General features: G+C 37.0%; 1 protein-coding gene across 1 annotated transcript in view; it reads right to left on the bottom strand.

Annotated features, from left to right (window-relative positions):
• CTDP1 (CTD phosphatase subunit 1) overlaps positions 1 to 22,027 on the bottom strand; it is a 119,412-nt gene extending 97,385 nt beyond the window's left edge. Inside the window, exons 1-7 of the mRNA XM_009277188.2 lie at positions 21,993 to 22,027; positions 14,230 to 14,313; positions 10,983 to 11,076; positions 9,404 to 9,532; positions 7,877 to 8,027; positions 1,494 to 1,584; positions 200 to 366 (exon numbers count right to left, since the gene is read on the bottom strand). Coding sequence (XP_009275463.1) covers positions 200 to 366; positions 1,494 to 1,584; positions 7,877 to 8,027; positions 9,404 to 9,532; positions 10,983 to 11,076; positions 14,230 to 14,270 — 673 coding nt within the window. The 5' untranslated portion in view covers positions 14,271 to 14,313; positions 21,993 to 22,027. The remainder of the gene's footprint in view (positions 1 to 199; positions 367 to 1,493; positions 1,585 to 7,876; positions 8,028 to 9,403; positions 9,533 to 10,982; positions 11,077 to 14,229; positions 14,314 to 21,992) is intronic.
• Positions 22,028 to 22,619: the final 592 nt, after the last annotated feature.

Raw genomic sequence — 22,619 nt, 5'->3', positions numbered from 1 at the left:
TCAACAAGACCAGCCAAGTTTTACTAAGCACCCTGCATTTGTGCTGCTGCAGCACTTTCTGTCAACTACAATAGTCTAGGATTGCTCATCTGAGTGCAACAGCAATACTAGTAAGACCACCACAATGACTTACATCAGTCACATCTGAAAAGTGGAAAAAGTTGTAAAAGTGGTCAAAAAACTATTAAAGGTAAATTACCTTTCTTCTTCATTTGAATTTCTCTTGATCCAGGAGGTGCATTAATATCTCCTATCCCCTGAAAGTATACATATTTCTTCACAGTTATCAAATTGGGTGCAAACTTCCAAACATCCTCTCTATCATCAATGATGCAAACCATGGAATCTCCACATGGGAAGAGATCTCTAAGAGACAAAAGAGTTGATAAAATGAATCCAGTTTTAAAATTTAATACTACCAATGAAAGTAGTTTCTGTTGATGTTCTGGTTTATTACGAGCATGTCTGCAGGACATGATTATATATGAACTTACAAAAAAAAAATCAGCAATATTAAAATTACAGAATTCAAAATACAATATTCGAACTAATTAAAGTTAATAGAAAAAGGAAACAGCTATTTTAAAATCTCTATCCCAAAGGCTAGAAGCAGGAACCAACAAGCCTTTGCAAGAACAAAACATTACAACATTTCGGTCTAGTTTTCACAGTTTATGTCGACGAACAGCCCAAAGCCAACTATCACATGGACAATACACTATCTATAACTAGAAAAAAAACACAAGAACAATTTTTAAAGAGTAGACTCATTCAATCTAAGACAAAGGAAGCAAAAAGTACTAATACTTATACCACCTAGGCGGAGGAGGTAGAGTACTTAGGATATACACATGCATATGAAAACAGCGCAAAAGAAGAAAAAAGCTTCTCATTTGCTATGGTCAGAGGAGACAATAATTTTTAATCTAGCTTTATGAAATACTAAACATATCTGTCTTAGAAAAAAATCTTGGCTTTATTCTCTGAAAAAGATCAGAACCTGAATGTAGACTAGAATATGAATTCAAGGCTCTAGATGACCTAATTTCAAGAAACACTGCAGAAGAGAAGCTGCTAGATGTATAGCACATTTGAAAGCCAGAATACTAGATATTCAAATATGAATTAACCTCAAACGAGAATTTTGGTTTAATTAAAAAAAATCCACAACATATAAGTCATTATACAAGATCACAAGCCATAAAGTAGAAATATGGTTAAGTTATTACAAGAATAAAAAAGTATAAGTGAAAACATGATGCCATTGTTGCACATTCTTACTGTTCTAGTACCACAGAACACATTAAGTAGATGAAATGCTGTGATACCTAACATCTCAGTTTTATTGAGACAGTGTTGATATTTAAGAGACAGATAAGGAAGGACTATAAACATGTTAAGTACAGAGGGAGTAATTTTTATTATATTTAGCATATTGTTGTTGTTGTTTCTGTTGTCCTATTTTGTTTAATGCATAAGACCCATATACATACCTAAGATTCCCAGTTTTAGAAAATGGATCGATACATTCATCCCTTGACAATATCCGATGGGAAAAAAGCTTCTTTTCAGGGTCCAAAAATCCTTTTGAAAGAAGAAATTAAAAAGTTAATGTTCAAGATGTTTGTTCCTTGTTTATGTTCTATATAATTCAGTTATTTTAATCTGTGCAACAGCAGTTTCACTAACAGACAATTTTAAGGCAAGAGATATTATATGGGGGAAAGGGTAAGCACAGCAGATCAAGTATTTGTAACTAATGCAGTGGGATTAATTTTAAAAATCCCATCTCTCTTTCTTTCAACATAGCAACAAAATTGAAATTAAAATAACTAAATTTGTGACAGCCAAATGAATTAGGCTGAAAGAGATACAGCACGTGATAGATACACATGATTTTTGCAACTTACATTTATCTCTCTACAGGTGGTTCTTTAAAGCTAAATGCTCTCCTTAGCTCATTATGCCTAGGGACTGCAGAGAAGTCTCACAAGAGTCGGCAATGTGCTGCAATACTTAAGCACAATGGGCAAGTTAAGGGACAGTTTCAGCCGGAGCTCTTGCATTTGTAGGTTTTAAGTTGTACCTCTAACAAATACTTTAATACATTGACACATAATGAATATATCCTGGGATTCCTAAAAATATTTAGGCCCCCTTGAAGTAACTTTTCTGACTGCCCTCTTTAAAAAAAAAAAAAAAAAAAAAAGATAAACCAAAAACAAAACAGGAGAAGCTGTGCTAGCTGATCTTAAAGCAAGATAAAATGCCATTATTTAGGAAAATGGTGACTTGGGTGTACAGACATGCACATGCTTCTGAACCTAGCCTCCAATAATGAAGTTCATCTTCATGAGCAGATCACAGCCACATAATCGCTTAGAAAGAAAACTGGCATTTTACATGCTAATCTGAATTTTTCATTTTACTGAATTTGCGTTGAAGTTAGCATCAACTTCTCATTCTTCTTATGAGTAATACAAGGCAGTCAATACTTATCTAGGAACAATTTTTTAAAGTTTTACTTTATTTTATTTTAAATGGTGGCTATCTCATAGCCAGAACCAGAGTTCAAGATGACTACAGACTCTAAGGACCAACTTTAATTTCTTTCAAGGGGCTTTGAGATTTGCACAGAACACATGTTCAACTCCTTTTAGAAGTCCAGCTCCCAGGAGTATGTTAAGTTGGGTCTTCAAAAACAGAGGGTATAAATTAAAAAAAAAAAAAATTAAAAAAATAAAAATCAGTCATCACTTCTGAAAAGTTGATCCTGTATGTATTTAATAGTAATGTGTAATTGGAATAACTTAAAACCCATAAAAGCAAGAAAATTCCGAGTTAAGGACAGAGGTTCAACCTTAACTCACCCGACTATGCTTAAGAATTGCTGCAAACTCGTAGAATCATCCCCTGTAGTGAGACCCTTGCAGTACCTAGGCATAATGAATTGAGAGAATTAGCTACAAAGATTTATTGCTGTACACACAGATATTTTGACAAACTACATAGCTGTCATACAAGTTGCTGTTCTCCCCAACCAAATTCTCTTCTACTAATTGTCTGAATACACAGGGATTCTCTACGCTAAATTGGACAGGAGTGCACTGGTTAAATGGCAAAACCACAATGAGGTATTCAGTTCCAGCGTCGTCTAGCTAAAACTGTAAGAAAAGGGAAGTTGAACTAAGAAAGCCCAAACACAGAAACCCTGGCTGCCAGGGATTAGAGATGAGGTAGTGTTCTGGAGCTCTTCAATAATGCTTTGGTAAAGACTTACTAATTTTAATACTTTTTTCCCCTTGATAATTCACTAAAAATACACTGAGGATACAGCTCACCAGAGATGCACCTGCAAAGATAAAAGCCCATCTTAAGAGAGTCGGGTCTTTCAAAGCTCAGCTACTTGAATAGCAATACGGAAGACAGCACTGGTCTTTTAAAGAAGTTCTTCACGTCTTAAACTGTTTGGTTTCTTTTGGATGTTGCCTAGCCAACTGAATCAATATAACAGACGTAATCCTGATGTTTTCACATTTCAGGGAAATGACAGATAAAATTTCATTCGTCTTACATCATTTGTTTTCTTCAATTGTATGTTAATATCATCTTTAAATCTTTGAAAAGGCTATATTGGCTTTTCACTAACTTATTTAGCGATTCTACTCCATGCAAGACCAAACAAGACACCTAGTGGCTAGATCACATACTGTTAGTTAAAACATTAACTTTGAATTGGTTTACGATTGCAAATAGAACATAAATCTGAAGAAATAAGAACTTTACATTATAAATATGTAGATGCAGATATGCCCTCCAAGATAAAACTAAGTAAAGGCTAAGATTTAACTTCTTCATTAAAAAAACCAAAATCATCATTATCCTGTTTTCAGTAACAAAAAGAACTGGGAAACACTCATTATGAAAAACTCTACTATCTTCAAAATAAAAATCTTTTGACAACCTACATATTGAAAGATTTAGAATTTTTATGATAGTACACTGTTTGGATATTAACCTTTAATAATGAAACTGCAGGTTTCAAATGGATGATACCTTCCAAAGTATTGGTGGCTTTTGCTTTAAGAAAAGTCAATACAGACCACCAAAAAAGCATCTGTTTAGATGATGTCACTTTTCTGCGGGGACATTTTGTTGCAAGTTTCTATGACTTCAGAGCAATGAAAAGGTCTATGTATAAACTCATCGAGTATACAGAAACAGCGAAAGTGTTCCTGAGATGTACTCTTAACTTAGTTTCATTTATTTATTTATTCCTATCCATTTCCCACCATCATATCCTGAAAAATGATTATGGTCACAGTTTGCTGCCTTAGCGTTGATAATGAATTTTTTTCTTAACAGAATTTTTTTTTATTGAAGAAGTATCAGTTTGCACAAATCATTCCAGCAGAAGGATAAATGTTGATGAATTTCTCATTTTGTAAGCGTGTTAAAAAAAATTAAAGCCTTTTGTAGAAGTCAAAATGATTGAAGACGAATACTTGCTGTTTCAGATCAGAACTGAGCTTCCATTTATTCTCATAAATTAAACAATGTGCTAAGTATGCCTCTAAGTAGTTTCTTGAACAAACTGAGGACACTATCATTATACTTTGACTGCCATATTACAAGGGACTATTATTATAATCCCCCCTGCCATATTACAAGGGACTATTCAGTAGACTTATCTAGCAGAGACATTATTCCCCCCAGTCGTTTGTTTTCCAGTATCTCAGACTGGGTCTTTGCACACACAGTCTTATCTAGCTGCATTACCTGATCTTATATAGACTTTCTTAGAAAAGCAAACTTGTAAATAAGACTCGTAAAATAAAGTTAAAAAACCATCACAAGATGCAATGTTCAAAAGTAACTGACTCATATTGGAGAAGTCTCAAGTCTTAGAGACAGACTGAGTTAAATAGCAATTCCTAGTAGAAGTGATATAACAGTAGGACCCAACATGAATTTGAAGAAGTTCTTTTAAAAATAAATGTAAAATTTAATTTCTGAAGCATCAGGCCACCTCCAGTTCTACTTCAGGTCCTACTTTAAAACCTGGAAAGAGCTGTTGACCCAATCTTTCAATAGCATTGGATTACATATACACACATATTCTGTCAATTATTTATTGAAATACACACTGTAGTATACTTGCTGTAACAAACCATATATATGAATGCCCTCAACTTAGTCCTACTTTCTAAATTTCACTATAAATCTTAAGAGTGATTTCACATTGCATTATTGTTGCCTAGTGGCCTCTAAACTCAAAATTCACAGTGGCATTGACTTTTACAACCAGAATTTAAGCTGACTTCAGTATTAAATACACTGAACTTCTCTTATGCAGAGTAGGAAAAAAAATTAAGTAACAATTGGTCAAAATAATTATGTAGAAGAGAAATACTATAGGAAGCTCTAGATTATAAAATCCAAAACTCATCTTCATAAACATACTACAAGATACCACTTTGTAAATGTGTCAAGCAAAGAAAGGGTTTAGGATAAATTACTTCAGCAGACATAAATGGTGTTTACAAATATCAGCTAATCCCACTTAAAAGCTGATAGGACTCAGCTGGGATGAGAGAAAAGGACTGACAAGATGTCATCTGTTTGCAAAATGAGGAAAAAGCCTTCCAGGACATGGAAGGAGCAGCTCAGAGTTCAGATTTCACAAAGAAATAGAGGATGTATATGGAGGACCTAAGAAAACAACCTTTTTCTTACGAAAAAGATTCCCGGCATTTTATTACAAGTCCTTCCTTTATGTAACATAGGGATAATGGTAAAATATCAAACTGACAGCTCTCTGTGAGGAATCATTTAACCAATACTGCCATCAAGTGTTCTCTATATGTATTAGCTGTATATTTCTCTGTTACTGCATCTTGGTTACACAGGTGAGTATGTGGACCAAAGGCTATATCAACTGTTTCTCTGTACCAACATATTTCAGCTGAAACTATCATCATCACTGTACAAGTAATCCAGTTGTAGTTTGAATGCTTTTGATGAGGTTAGACAGCTTCAGGCAAAAATCCAGAAGTCTGGGGATGTCACGAAGCACCAATACCCTAATTTGCTCATTTGGTGGCTATTTCCTCTACGGAACAGATGGAGCAGCTCAAGTATGATGTCCACAAAGAGGCCTGTCACATTATAAGTATCAGTCTGTGCCAGCATGGGGACTGCAGGGTAATCCAAATTTTAGCTCAGAGATTAAAATGAGCAAACACAGGACCAAATCACACATTAAGAGAAGATCAACCATTGGGGAAGCACTTACACATCACGAGTTAAGTACCTCTGCAACTCATTCTTCTCCCGGGCTCTGAAGCATATTTGCTATACGCCTTTTGACCTTATTTGGTGCACATCTTCTGACCTTAGGCCACATGCAGATTTGGCCACATAGATGTGAGTGAGGAAGATTGCCCACCCACTTTCTTACTACCGGGTATTTAGACCTAGAGTATAAGAAAACCATTCCCATTTTGCTACATAAGAAATAACCACACTCTAAGAAGGACAGCAGGGTACGAAAGCGTTAATGCATTAGGAGTGCACAATCTATAATCCAACAGTGAGACTGACAAAGCTTTAGGAAGATTCTTCAAACACCTCAGCCAATAAATATTGAATAATGTAGAAATGTTCACTTGGATGGGCAGAACAGGACATGCCTCTCCTGAACTCTTTCAAGAAGAATTAGCTGGAGACCACAAATAGGTATCGCTTTCTGATTACAGAAGTCTCTTACATTTGTCATTACAAACATCTTCTGTGGCTTATTTAACATGCATAAAGAATTCTCTAATTACACAATTCTTTTCTAAACTAGGATAGTTAGCTCTCTAACTATTTTGGAATCTTCCTTTCTTGCCAAAAAGTGGGATCATTGGCATAGCGTTGCTCAAGGCGCTTGTGGCAACATGACAAAAAAAGCAGATGTGAAAGACAACTTAAAAAAAAAGCTAGGAGACATGGAACAGCAGCAAGGACAGTTTGACATGCAGAGTCATAACCTAAAATATCATTAATTATATTGTGTTAGTCCGACAGACTTAATAAAGGAAAGTCTGAGGTGAAAATGCTATTCTGTCAAGGAAGACTCAAGATGGGGTGAAAGCCAATTTTACAGTTGGTCACACATGGTCACACTCCTAACATGAATTTGACCCATATGCTTGCATAACAGGGTAGGTTTCTTTTATGCTTGTTGGAAAAAAGAAAACATTTCAGCCAGTGACCCACATCATAGACTACTATTGCTATAATTTAAATGCACGTTTTCAGTTACTAGGAGAAAACATTTCTAAGTTCTTGAGAAGAATATGTGAAAATATTGCTAGATCTGTGCTTTTCCTCAGATAAGCGCATCTCAGCTCTAGGATACAAACAGAACTGCTGTAAATTGATTTATAGCAGCCAAACTTCCTTTGGTGAAAGGAAACAGCAGGGGGGGGTCCCCACAGGAGGAGATAATTTCATGTTGTTGATTTTTATGGAACTGTTGCTTTAGATTTCTAAGACAAGTGATGTTGCAGATCATTTTTAGAGCCCATCAGCATCATTTCTTACTTAATTCAATAGGAAGGCACTGGTTGTCTTGCCACAATCTGATTCTCTAACCATCAGGGAAGCAAAAAAAGCATGTCTGATGGGTAAAAGGGATTCTTTCTAAAATTACAGGCCATACACGCACTGCCTTGTAAACAAGCCAAGAGTTCTGCTTACAGGACTATTTAGGAAGTGTTTTTGCACAAAACAAAGAACAAATACTCAAAAACAACCACAGAAAGAAAACTACTTATATGAGTATGGAAGCTGATTACATAAATATTGTTAAATGTAACATACTACTCACCTGCAATTGTATGTGCATACAGTCTGCTGCCAAAAGTAAAAACATGTAATTCATACAGCTTGGCAATTTTTTCCAGGAATTCCTTACAATGAGGACGCAAACGAGTATGCAACATAGGCTCACCTCGACCTAACTGGAAATGAAATATTCCCTAGAAGAAAAAGCATGTTTTGTATTATCAAAATACCGAACAAAAATGCCAGCATTTCAGAAGTGCCCTCTTCCATCACTTCCACTACTTTTATTCAGTCTGACTAGGCTAAAGCAAGTTTCGGCCACAAAGATTATGTGGATGATTAAAATCCAAAGCACATTTTTTGCTCTGTGCCAGGCAGTCCAACACTAAGTTTTTCAAATGCAGGAAGCTGCACTGTTGAAGAGTTTATGATCAAGGTAACTTTCATTCAAATCTTTACTAACGGCAAACCAATCTGAAAAAAGCAACTTGAGAAGTTTCTCAGAAAGTTCAGGATCTCACTCCAATCAGTACTACCCAGTGAACTTCACTCAGATTAGTTTCAGTACATATTGAGCTCAGAGAAAGACTTCGTTGGATGAAAAAATATTATGTCTATGGAAACATACCATCAGATAACAAACCAGGAAGGAAGTTTGCAGATGAAGATCCCAGTTAAAAATCTCAAAATCTTTTAAAAAATGTTTTTCTTCAAAACATGCATTTATATAGATAAAGACATAGACTTTCAAATACACAAGGTTTTTTAATCTTTAAGCTGAATATTCACTGTTTCCTTTCCTCTCAATTGCAAAGTACATTTACAGCTTGTTTTTTGCTAGCAGGTGTGAACCCATGCTGAACCTATTGGACATGAGAATGGCAAGAAGAAAGAAAGAGGAACTAGGCAACTGCAGTTTGCATGGCACTGGAGTCTGAATTTGCATCCTCCTGTACAAGACACTGTAGACACATTCCAACGTGCTTCGTGTTTTAAAGTTTCCAAATTGGAAATATTAGAAGCCAATAGTCCCTATCAGTTCAATGACAAGTGTTTCATGAAGAAATTAAACAGCAACACCCAAACTCCCCCCAAAAAAATGAAACTGAAGAAAAAAAATCACTAGACATATTCATGGAATGACAGATGTAGTAACACACAGGACTTTGAACAATAATTCACTATATCCGCCTCAGACTTGGGGGAGGGGGGGGGAGTCTCATTACTGAGTACTCAGCTTGTGAATTGTAGAGGAAGGAAAGCAGAGATTAAAAACAGCTACCTGAAACTTCTCGCTTAAAGTTACTGGAATGGAAAAGTGCAGGAAAGCATAAACGGAAGAAAGAAAACCATCAATTTAAATGTGGAGAAAAGGGGAACATATTTCAGAAAACGTGTTTTCATTTTCTGTTATTGTTTAACTACAATTTTACCTAACCACAGAATGTTTTCTTAAAGAACCATCATTTAAATGTTGTTAGAAATATTCCTGTTGTTACTTCACCTTGGAAGTTAACAGCAAAATATTCCTGTTGTTACTTTGCCTTGAAAGTTAACACCAAATACTTACCTTATTAGACATTTGTTGGCAGTGCTGTTCTGTGGTATGGATCAGTGTCTGGTCCAAATCTACCATGAGCACCAGTTTTCGATTTCGATGTAGTCGCTGTTGATCTTCTCTTCCTAGCTGCTCAGCTTGCTGTAACAAAATATTCACAACTAAGCTTAGCTTAGAAAAGAAAAGAAAATAGGTTTATTGCCTTTTGTGTATTGTAAACTTGAGAAGAAGTTTTGCTACAAACTAGCTGCATAAGAAATGATGCTTCAACATAACTGTAGTGATGGCAGCTTTGTCAGCAGTTTTTCTACAGAGAAAAAAAATATTCCCAAAGTCTAATCTCAGATCTGTGTGACACTAGTAACTCTTAAAATTTATAAACTCAACACAACAACTTCCAAATTTAATAAATAACCACCAAATTAATTTAAGGCCAAGAGTCTTGAGAGGAAATAGCAGTAGCTTTGGAGTACACAAAGGACAAGTTCATCAGTGGGTCTGAAAACTTTGGCTGCTATGTTCAGCAATTCCGTATCAGTTATCACAATACAGCTGACAACGTTAAGCTGAGTATAAAACTGAAGCTGCTAATGACAGAAATGATTATAACTGTCAACCTGAGCTTAAAGAATATATGCCTTCAGACATGAATAGTTAAATTATGTAGCTCTGTGTGGGAACTGATATCAAAGACCTTATACTCCAGTAAATATGAGTTGAAGTTTACTCCTCTTGTGCATATTTACAAACTTTCAAAGTACCACATTTAGCTCGGCGTTCACTTTAACCACTTCTGATAGCAAGCTGCAGTGCTACCCACAAGACAGCTAAACTTAAAAGCAAAGTTAAGTGGAGCATTATGGAGAAGCAGGAGTCAAGTGCAAATTGCCCTTTGAAATGCACCTCTATGATAAGGACACTTCTAGCTCCCTGTATCTTCACATTTATTCTCATTGGTGTTCTTTGAAGAGTTAAAAAAAAAGTGAGCAGCAACATAAAAAGGCAAAAACCGATCAAGTTGGTAAGGAAGATAAACAGAATGTTTATCTTCAACATAAAAATGATTTTTCCTCTAAAGAAACTGAGGGATGAACAAGCGTATTTTGATAACTCAGCTGAATGGAATATTTGAAAAATAATGAAATAAATTTAACATACAGGTAAGTTGCAAACAACCTAGCTTTACTATATCTAGTGGGACCAATTTCAAGGTGAAGGGTGAAGCTAGGTTTCAAAGACATTGTAAGCTTTGAACACATTTCAGCTAGTGGAAACTGAACTTTCCACAAACTGCTCATTCTTAGAGACAAAAACATTAAAGTAGTAAATTTTCAGGCTGGTCACAGAAGTGCCATCCTTTCAGTGCACAGCTCTAAAAAAACCCCTATAAAACCTGATAACAATCAAACTGCATTAGGGTAAACACACAAAAACCGTGGACTGCTGATGTTCAACACCAAATTCCTCTTCAAAGGGAAGCCAAACTTTTTGTATGAAGTATATACAACATTGAAGAAACTCCTATAATTAAGCTTCTCAACCGTAGAGCTACAGTGAAAGGTATGAATAAAGCAAGCATGATGGTACTTACCTCAGAGCTAACTTTCAGTTCTGGGACACTGTGAACCATAGACACAGTCGCTGTGGATAATGGCACATTCTGCTTTCCGTTCTTGCTTCGTATCCTAACCATGCAGGGAAAAAAAGCGTCAAAAGAGTAATAGTTTAGTGAAAAGTTGAACACACTAAAATCTGTAGTATCAAACTAGTCACTACCAAAAACCTATGATTAAAACCAGCTATTTTGACTAATACACTCTTTCAAATTCTTGTTAATGCAAGTTACTGAACAAAATGGATATAGAGATCAAAGCAGCTCATCATAAAAACCTTGCAAAAACTCACTGTAATTAGTTATGCTTCCATATAATTATTTCATGAAAAATGACACTAAGATGAAACAGACATCTATGTATTGATTGGCATTAGGAAACAGTTATAAACTAAGTGTAACTACCAAACCATTTAATTTTAAAAGTATTCCTTTCCTTTTTTTGCAATCACTCAGCATGCAATTATCTACTTTTCTCCAAGCCACACTAAGAAATAAATTTAAGCAAAGGATAGGCAAAGTTACTCTTTACGCATAGCAGAGTGACTTACATGTGACTGCTGCTTCAAGAAAAGCATCCAAAAAATCCCCATACATGCTTTTCCCTTCGGCACAAACAGAATGAGGTACTACATGTGTGTGCCTGTATTTATTTTATTTATGTGTATATTATACACACATACAGTTTTACTCGTATACATATCCATATGATATATAGATGCATGTATATACAGATAAATATTAATGTATACAGAATACATATCATCCTCATATACATATATATGAGAGAGTGTTCGTGTGTGTCCACACACAAGTATGAAATTCCTTGAAAATTGACCAAGTAACCCCACATAGCATCAGTATCACTAGCTTCCAGCTTACACAGATCAATTTGTTGGGAACTCTGGTATCTACTTTTAAAGACATTATTTATGGTTCACCAATATTAAAAATACTACCGTACAAATTTTGTCCTATGTGACACATGCACATCTTTTAATTCTCCCAAGTACCTGTCCTACCAAGGACAAAATTTGGTATCAGATCTATAGCCACAGTTAAACTTCACCCAGTTTTCACTTCATGGCAAGCAAGCTCCTGAGGAAAAAAACGTGACTGAGCTGTGTTGAGGCAGACACAATCACAGACAGATATGCTTTTACTCTACCGTAGTGTTTGGAAGCACTGATACCCAGAAACGAAAGACAGATACTTCATTTTGTCCAAAGTTTACACGCACATTTCAGCATCTTACATCCTTTGCTTCAGAGTTCAGAATACCTCTTATATATAACACTGAATGGTATTTTAAATGAGCCTTTGAAAAAGATGAACTGTTTTCAGACCATTTGTTGAATGAGCATAAGAATTGTTTAACAGAAAGGATGCACCACTGGCTAACACCCAACAAGCTGGCAGTGAACTGGCTGTACTTGCTTTTTTCAAGCAAGAAAAGCAGTGATGCTTTTGAATTGCCTTCTGATGTAGGCTTAGCAGACCTAACACATTCTTCCAGATGTATAAGCCATTTTGTATAAAATGAAGACATTGTCGAAGTAGAGGAGTATGAATTGAGAAAACTGAATTCATTGCATACCCTGAATTGATCTAGATTTTTAATGAAATAGCAGCAGTATAGCAATATTTAGATGTGACTGTATTCAAACCTCAAATCAAGTATTCATTCGGGGCAGGCAAAGCCATATTCGCTATTGTACTAACTTTTTGTTAGGTTTGTTGTTTTGCCAAATAATACTTGTTTACAAAATGTTAACAGTCAACTTTTCATGAAAAGTTATATCCAACCATTACCTGGGCTACATTTTGCATAACATTTTCAATATTCAGTCCACTTGCGCTGGTATATGGGATAATGCTCACAAAATAATTCTTAATAATGAGTATGAATTAAAATGAAACCAAAGCATTTCCTTCCAAATGAAATGAGCATGCAACATTAATTTCTAAAATCCAGGCTACTATACAGTCCATTTTGGAAAACAGCTGTTGAATTAGTAATTTGATATGCATAAGCAACATTCTCTTTACCAACTGTATTAGCAATGAGACAGAGCAAGAGAGAAATACAATCATCTTTTGAATTTGCTTTCTTTTTGGCCTAAGGCTTAAATTCCTTTAGTTCCATGGCAGAACATTTCATGAAAAAATTGAAAACAGTTCTGAAGCCTTAAATTGAAAGCACTGGAGACAAGCTAGCTCCCATTCAGACACAGTACAAATGAAGCAAGGTCACATGAATGAGACTGGTATTACCTCACAGCTATTTTACACCTGCACAGATAAAACTCCCAGGTTTACTAAGTCACTGTTGACACACCTTACAACTCTCAACTTCAGTTATGAGTACGTAACAAGCAAAGTAGGATACACAGTGATGAGAATTTATGTCTGTATGCATGCTCTTTACATTTTGTACCTAAGGTAGTAAGTTACCCTACATTTATCTCCACAGAAAGAGAGCGTGCACAGTTAAGTCATAAATCTGTAACGTGAACTGTAACTCAAGTACCCACGTGGCATCTTATTCACCCATATTCCTAGTTACGAATCTCTGTAATGGCTAAAAGGAAATATAGTTCTAAACAATGTATCTGTGATTACAGTGACAAATAAGGAGAAAGAGGGCATGTATTTGAAAATTTCAGGGTGACAAAACAAGTCCCTTGTGTAAATAGCAAAAGTAAATTAAGACACTTTCCAACAGTGGCACAGATCTTGCCTATTTCCTCTTCATGAGTTGGTTTTATCCACAAGGAACACCGATTCCTGCCTACAAGCAGCAATTTTTCAATAAAGAAATATACTTCATTAAATGATTACACTATTAATAATGTGATCAAGAATTAATATATTCAGACCACTCAACTTTAAGCAACAATTTCATGAGCCAATCTCAATAGATTTTTTTTTTTTTTTTAAAAGCAAATGTTGAAGAGTGCTTTATGCTGAAATGTAACTTTTAGAAGGAAACTCCGTCTCAACTTTCCTTATAGGAGCACTCTAAGTAGACCTACTTGTGTTAGGCAGCATGAATACTCTTCTCCCTCCCTACTAGTATCTACAACTTCACAGTTACCCTTATAGGTATGATTCACAACTACCAAGACTCAGAACGGAGAAGCAAAGAAGTAAATGAGAGAAGGAAGAGCTTGGATCCCTAATCACAAGCAAGGAAAAGTTGGAAAAAAGAGCTGAGAATACTTACTGAGTCAAGTCCTGGCCACATTCTGCACACAAGCCTTTCATAACAACAGGATGGCTGCATCCTTCCAGTCTCACCAAGACACCCCTGAAAAAGATGTAGTCATTCCATTATATTGCAGGTTGATTTCAGACACTTAGACGACTGCAGATTGAAAGAGTTCAAAGAATAATTTCTGGTTATGATGTCAGTGCCAGCTGCCTAAGATACATGCTTTTGCCCCAACATGGGGAAAAAGACACCAACTAAGTATTCAAATTATTCAATTTCACACCTTTAAAAGTCACAGAAACTTATATTAATGTCAGTTTCTAACCTTAGTTTAGCAAAGAAGTTCAGTGTATTAACAAAACAAGCATTGTTTGTCCAGAAACAGTTTACATTCAATTAGATACAACTCTCCATTAATATGCTACTGAGCTACACAGTAATGGAAATCAAATATGGAAACTTTAGAACCACAGAATCATTTAGGCTGGAAAAGACCTTTAAGATCATCAGGTCCAACCATTAACCTAGTGCTGCCAAGTCCACCGCTAAATCACGTCCGTAAGTGCCACATCTACATATCTTTTAAATACCTCCAGGGATGGTGACTCAACCACTTCCCTGGGCAGCCTGTTCCAACACTTGACAACCCTTTCGGTGAAGAAATTTTTCTTAATATCCAATCTAAACCCCCCCCGGCGCAACTTGAGGCCATTTCCTCTCGTCCTATCTCTTGGGAGATATCTTGGATATCTCTCCCTATCTTGGGAGAAGAGACCGACACCCACCTTGCTACAACCTCCTTTCAGGTAGTTGTAGAGAGCAATAAGGTCTGCCCTCAGCCTCCTTTTCTCCAGGCTAAACAACCCCAGTTCCCTCAGCCGCTCCTCATCAGACTTGTTCTCCAGACCCTTCACCAGTTTCGTTGCCCTTTGGACACGCTCCAGCACCTCAATGTCTTTCTTGTAGTGAGGGGCCCAAAACTGAACACAGTATTCGAGGTGTGGCCTCACTAGTGCTGAGTACAGGGGGACGAGTTCTGTAATGATTTCTTCTTAGTTTATTATTTTCTTGTGTCATGGGAGAAACATATGTTGCGAGAAGAGTGAAGCAAAAACATTTTAATTTTTGATCCTTAAGCCTTGGATTGCCACATTTTAAAATAAAGACATGCACAAAAGGATATTTTATTCTTTGTTCCAAACAATGGCTAAAACAAATCAGAAATTAGAGCTTGAAATGCAGAGAAGTGTGGCATTTACTATCCCAAACTGCTTAGAAGACAAAGTCTGCTTTTCAGGTGAATGATCCAACTGAAGTACTCCTTTGTTCAAATTCAGTTCTCAAAATTCAGGGTCTTGAAAATATCATCATTTATTTTCTCTCAATTACTTGAACTGTCATTACAAGAGACTTCTTCCACTTTCTTCAATACAGTTGAAGTTGATCTTTCAGACTAAGCTTTTTTTTTTTAAACTCTAATAAGTAGTTATAGTTCAGCTACCACAAAATTTCCCCAACTCTGACCATGAGCTGCAGCATCTCTCTAATATTTTAAAAAAATAAAAAAGTCAAGCAGCTAAAAAAAAAAAACCAAGCTCTTTCATAAGCTTGTTGTAGTGTTTTCTCTTTGGCTTCAAATCTTCATTGCAATAAGCAGACAGCACCAGGAGAAACACTGTTTCGCATGCTCATCTCATTCATATATTTGGCTATTAAGTGTTTGGGAATTCCAAAAGGAAATCCACTTTCCAAATGATGCCTGCAACTGCTTACTTTCAGTGTGTCATTCATTTCTCAATGACCAGAAGACTGATGACTCTACTAACAAAACTGCAGTTGATGCCCATGCTGAGGATTTTTGCCTCTGAGAGTAAAAACTAGATTCAGGTCAGGTTTATTTAAAGAAAAGTCTTCACAAGTCATCAGTACTACCAGTATTCCCATTTACAAAAGTACAGATCTATTCCCTCCTCACTGGCAGTCATCATCTGCTTGAAAATTATACTTCCTCTTCCTGTGTAAGCATTTCAGATCTCCTTTTTTAAACACGATATGTATTTCACAGAAAAATAATAAATAGTCAGTCTTGGTTTTGTACAAGAAATGCACAAGAGACAAGCTATTTTTGTGGCCCTTTGCTATTGGCAATTCATTGTTTGATTATTTAGTTCTCCTCTCATCCCCCTACATTTGCGTTACTTCATTTGACTCTTCTTCTCCCCCCACCCTTTGACAACATGTCTGTCTTGCTGTCTTTTACTTTGGTTCATCACTACGTTCCTTCTTTTTAGGCTACCAACTCACACTGAGGACCGTGTCAGAATTGCTCATCTTCAATCTGTGTTCAGTGTGTGAACCTGAAATTACAGACACCTAAAAGGCCAAAAAACCCCCACGATATGAGCTACAGAAATGTACATAAGAGTTTACAATGACTGAGTTTTTACACCAATTTAATTGATTTTCAATAGTTTAGGAGAAAAGTCTTTTGATGCCAGCTTAGAAACCAAAATATCTTCAGGCATTCTCTACTTTGCATCTGAGGTAACGTCACACTCCAGGAATGCAACAAGAGGAGCCGGTATACTCTTGGGCTGAGGTATGATTCAAATTAGGACATGCAAGAGTTTCCATTCATGTACAGGTATACATCATCTCATCCTTTTGATTTTAACAAAGCAGAGATTCTTATAAGAAAATTAGAGTTCTAAGTTATTCATCGATATTGTTCCTAAACAACACCTCTATACCTTATCACATACTAAACAGCACTGCTAAATATCAGTTCTGCCCCTGCACATTTAAATATGACCAGAACACCTAATTTTATGGTGCTTACTGGAGATAAAAAGTACATGATACCAAGCCCTCTGTCATACCATTCTCTGCGACGATGTTTAACCCAAAGGACAGAGGAAGAACTCCAAGAGCACCAGTGAACTTCTGAGCACTGTACAACCAAGCTGGTCAGGTTTCAAGTACACCTGCCAGGATCTTAAGCAGACTTCTCCCAGGGGAAAAACCCAAACAACCCACATACTACTTAACGCTGCAGAAAGAAGGCCTGAATGCTACTAAGGCTTAAGCCTACTTAAATATTTTACTCACTTAAATTTTAGCACTTATGCTTTAATTACTAAAAGGGAATATACTGTGGAAGAACAAGCATGGAACTCAAGTAAAATGACTTTCGTGAATTTCAGAACTGGAAACACTCCCTTTACTGTTGAAGTGAGGGATTTTCAAAATATAACGGCCAAGATCCAAGACAATTATCAGACAAGAGCAAGCCGAATCAAAGTGTGCATGTCTATTTTTAAATGGCTGTATATACCAAATAGGGGTTCAGGTTTCTGCTTGTTCTTTTCTCTGGGTCATGACTGAAGTTCGCTTAAAGAACAGAGCCACTCCATTTCTGGAGAGAAGAAACAGATATCCCCCCGCCCCCACCCCAATCTGAAGAATTACCATACATTCTACTGCTGGCAGCATTAACAGCATCTTCTTCTTTCTCCCCAAACTTCTCCAGGACCCACTTGGTAATAAGCAGAGCTCATCGGCTACTTCAACAATAACATTCCAAGGAAAACGGCCACAAGATGCAAAATCTTTTTCCAGTTTTACAAACTGTCACAACTATGCAAGTGAGCCAGGTACTGGGGAAGAGCTGTTGGGCTGTGAAAGGCACATGGTTTTTTGCGGGGTGGCTGTGGAGGGGGTAGACCATTCCAATACCCACCCTGATAGCCAAGGGACTGCAACAGGACATCGAACTGCCCATGTGGTTTCTTTTAAGTACCAGAATACAATGGGATTTAAGTGAAACTTGAACAAGTAAATAAGGAAACCCACTCTAGGATCTTACTCACATTCTTTCCAGATGTGCTTGTAAATAAGAAACAGAGACACTAGGTGTGCCATTATAGCAAAATTTTATTTTTGTTGCAATGATCATGGATAGGGACAGACATTTACTAATGGCCTCAGGATGCAGATGACCATAAGCCCGTCACTGTTCTCCCAGCACTTCCACACGTACACATTTTGACTGTTTCTAAAACAAGTCTTTTAACAATATCTGCTTTCAATCAGCAGCATGGGAAAGAAAAAAAAGAATAGGAAAGCTTTCATGAAATCCAAGCATTTTGCTTTTATGAACAGAGTAAGTCAATGCCTTTGCTAATTCTAAAGCCTGGTCATTAGTGCTGACTCCAAGTGTAACAACTTTGTATCAAGTGCAACCACAGCTGTGGTTCCTGGTAGGTTAATTACACTGGAAAAGCCAGTACAAAGTTATATATATGCTACAATTTGCTGCTACTCAGTTGTAGCAACCAGTTAACTTGTATCACTGAAGTGAACCCACTGCAAACAAAAAGCAATCCCCTAAAGGTTTTATTATTTTTTAAATCTGTTTTTTCAGCATGACCTAACACTTCCAGCAGCGAGGAATGATGGCAGCAAGTGCAGGAGTTACAGGAGCAAGAACGTCTTCAGCTAGCTTATCAAGGAGGAGAACATCTACCTGCAGCCAGGGGGGTCGTCCAGCTGCAGCACACGAGTACAATGGCCATGAGATAGCTTTACTGAAGAAAACTACAAAGAGCTGTCCCTTAAGGGTACCCAGCATAACCTATCTGTTACCATGTTATCTCAGTTATCCAGAACTAGTCTAACTTGAGTGTACGTTAGCCATGGCTTTCTATTACAGCTTGGCTCCACTTCCAGAGGCAACTGTTCCAATGGCTTGCTGCCAAAGAAAGGCAATGGCTTACTTTCTTTTTCCCCCCCTACCCTCATGTTTCCGCTGAAAGCCCACCCCCTTTCTTTGACACTTCCAGAAAGGACTATTTCAGTACCTTGGGAGGTAGAAGAACTGACCAGCCCTATCCAGGTTTGCTGCTGGGTTTAGAGAGTCAAAGCAGCCGACAGAGGAGTCCAACAAGGGTGACTGATGGGAAGAGATCAATGGTGCAAATGTTTTTACAAACAGGGCTAAGACTAGGGAAGGACAGAGGCAGTTTCAACAACTTGCATTTTCTCCCCACAGTAACCAGGCCACTTTGTTAGCATTTATCTTGCCTATCTGTTCAAGACTAGCTTGAACATCTCCATGCCATGGAGACATAAGTTTTATTTATTATCTTGAAGTCTGTTTCAAGGAACCATGCACTGGCATAGAAAATATAGTGCAATTTTCCAAATGTGTGAATGGTAAAACAGACAAAAGTTACAAAACGTAGCTACTGCCCTCCACTTGCTTGTATCTCACGGGTATCTGTCTAAAGCCAAGAGATTGCTGGGTTTCCTCAGATCAGTTTGGGATAGAGAAAGGTATCAAATACCACAAGAGTCACATACCCCAAGTTGTCATTGTGATCACTGAAAGCCGCTGTCCTCAATCTGATGCCATATGCCCTTGCAATTAGCATCAGAAGATGCAAAACCATACTAATGCAGCAAAATGAGATTCTGATGTACAGGTGAACAAAAGCCGCCCCCAGGTTCTGCAACATGCTCAAGGGGGTGTTATTGGCAAATTGTCAAGGGGTAAAAATACCAGATGAACACGTATCAGATCAATGATTATTAATACCAACTATTATTAAATCAACCAACTGATCTAGAACATATATGAGTACACAATCTTGTAGCTGTCGTAAGACTAGAACGGCAGACAGATGATTCAACTTAAAGCCTGCTTCTACAGTATAATTTACTCAAATTTGTGAAACACTGACATTTTTGTTAGCTTATACCAGAACACATTTTGTGGTATGTGGCTGCAGCATTTAGAACCACTACAAAGAGCCCTCAAGCCCAATTTACATCAAACCACAGCCTCTGTTACATAGTACTCCAGTTCCGTAGCAAGGATTTTTCAAAGCCTTAATCACCTTGAAATCACCATGTATAAGAATAACTAATTCCTTAGATATTTAACCATTGTATTTATTTACCCCTCATCAATATCTGTGAAGAAGCAGAGAGAGTCCTTGAATAATTGATTAAAAAAATACCGAGGATGACAAGTACACATGGCCCTTGCTGCTACGGGCAGCCCATGGCCTACAGCCTCTTCTAGGTGTTGCAAGAAACTTGTCTCATCAGTTCTCTACAGAAGCCACTTGACTTACACTCAAAGACAAGCAAGCAGAGAAGGCTGTATTTCAAACGTGTGAGCCACAAAGGCATCACCCAACCAAGTCAGCCATTTTGATAAAACCCAAAAAAACAAACAAAGAAAAACCCTAAAACCCATGCCCTATCCTAGCATGATGCAGACATCAGGGTAATGACACATTTGCCATTACAACTACTATATAATAACTGCTGAGAGCAGTAGCTCATAGAAAGCATAGTTCACACTTCAAGGCATCATCTCAACTCTCCAAAGCTAACAGGGAAATCATGGGCCTTGAGGTTTTTTTTTTTCCTGTTAAGCACAAACTATTCACAATTATGAGTTAAAATGTGTGTGAACTTCAAAACATTTTAGAACAGAAAAGCTGAAAAGTGATTTTTCTTCTCCTTTTCAGGCAAGATATCTGTTCAGGTTTAGATGCAAGTCATGAATGCCAAGAGAAACTTAGACCCAGAGTTTCTGGATTTTATTTATAATCCAAAAGACATCTTAAGCATGAAGTAAGTCTATTTCCATGATTTGCAAGCCTTTAAGAAGCATCTTCATTTACTTCTGGAGAAGAGTTTGACATTACAAGAAAGGAGGTAACCCTCTCCCACCTTCCATGCACACATCTATGGGCAGCTTCTTACTTGTTTCAAAAAGCCACTGTTAAAAGTCAACAATGCACAATAAAAAGGTACAAAAAACCCAAAACAGTTTGCAGTGCCCTTTACATAAAATCTTGTAAATCCTCCAAAGATGATTCAGAATTTCTTTATTTTATTTAGAACATTTTTAACTAAAATCATATTATTTGGGAGAATTCAAAACTACCTTTTTTTTTTAAAAGGTAAGAATATAGTTCTCCATACTTTAACATAAAACCCCCTCAAAACAATGACATTTATACAGAATGAATTCAAAAGTAAGGAGTTACGAGCTCACGTCTTTCTAACTTGTTTCTTTAGTATTAAGTGGTACTTCTAACAATAACAGAAGAAAATAGGCTGTCACATCTCAGAAATTCACTGAAGCAGCAAACGGTTCTGCAGTCCGTGCCCCCCATCATTACTGTCAACTATTGACATTCCTGTTTTATGTATTTGTGTTTCTATTGCCACCTCTCTCCAACCACAGTGTTAGCAGTCATGCAGCACCTCCCAAATACTTGCAGCACAACTCCGGTTGAGAGTCGAGGAACTGCATCTAACAGCGCAGGGCCAGAAAGACTGGAAAGTTACTTTTGCATTCACACACAGGTTACGTTCTCTTAACTGAAGAGATGACTATCACTTGAAGCAGTAACAGTAAAAACAAAGTGAATGCATGTCTTTTGACTCCTTGACTACACTTAACATCAGAACTTTACACCAACCATAGAAACATTATCGGAAAAGCCCCATGGGACTTCAAACTGCTGACAGCATCTCTAAGAGGTATTTGCAAATTCTACACACAAACATCATGGCAATAGTCTAACAGATGCCAGTTACAGCTGGAAACATAATGCATATTATAGCCAGCTTCCTTCTACCACATAACACGTCTTAGAAAAGTAAGAATTATGCAGGGTATAAAAGATGTTCTGAAATAGTTAAAACATAGTAACTTTAAGAACATGTCCAAATTTAAAAACAGTGAACCGTACCTGTGGTTTTAATATGAATACCCAGGATTTTCATTGTTACACTAAAGAAGGCGTTTCATTTTTTTATGATTTCCCCTCTCAGCATTTCACGAATCCACTGCCATCAGCACCTGCTTGTATAAGAATCACAGGGCAAAAGCAGTAAGTGATATGGGTTTAAAAAAAAGAAAACTACTTCACTCACAAAAAAAGCTGGCAAGGGAAGAATGAGGCATGGTACAGCTCCTAAGAAAATCTACTTGCAGCTTTCAAAGGAAACATTTTTCAAAGCTTACATTATCCCAGGATCCATTTTCTAAACCACTAAGTGTAGCTTTTTAGCACATGTACTTCAAGACAAGTTCATTGGTTCAGTAACATCCATCTGACAGCAGGATCAAAAACCTAAGTCATCCAAATCTATACATGGCATATATATGCATATATATGATGAACACTGCCAACCTAATTGGCATTTATCCAAAAAGTTGAAGTGGCAGAGTGGTGACTGTACATCCTCCTAATTGACAGAACAATAATTAACCTAAAACTGCAGTTTTCTCAAACCACACTTCAACTTTCACATCAGTTACTGAAGAACAGTAGTCACAGCTGAACTGCTGCAAAGCCAGGTGACAACAGTCTTGG

Source organism: Aptenodytes forsteri, unplaced genomic scaffold (assembly GCF_000699145.1).
Source record: "Aptenodytes forsteri isolate BGI_AS27 unplaced genomic scaffold, ASM69914v1 Scaffold338, whole genome shotgun sequence".
NCBI lineage: Eukaryota > Metazoa > Chordata > Aves > Sphenisciformes > Spheniscidae > Aptenodytes > Aptenodytes forsteri.
Note: the sequence above shows the minus strand (reverse complement) of the source record. Positions and strands in the feature narration are given on the sequence as shown.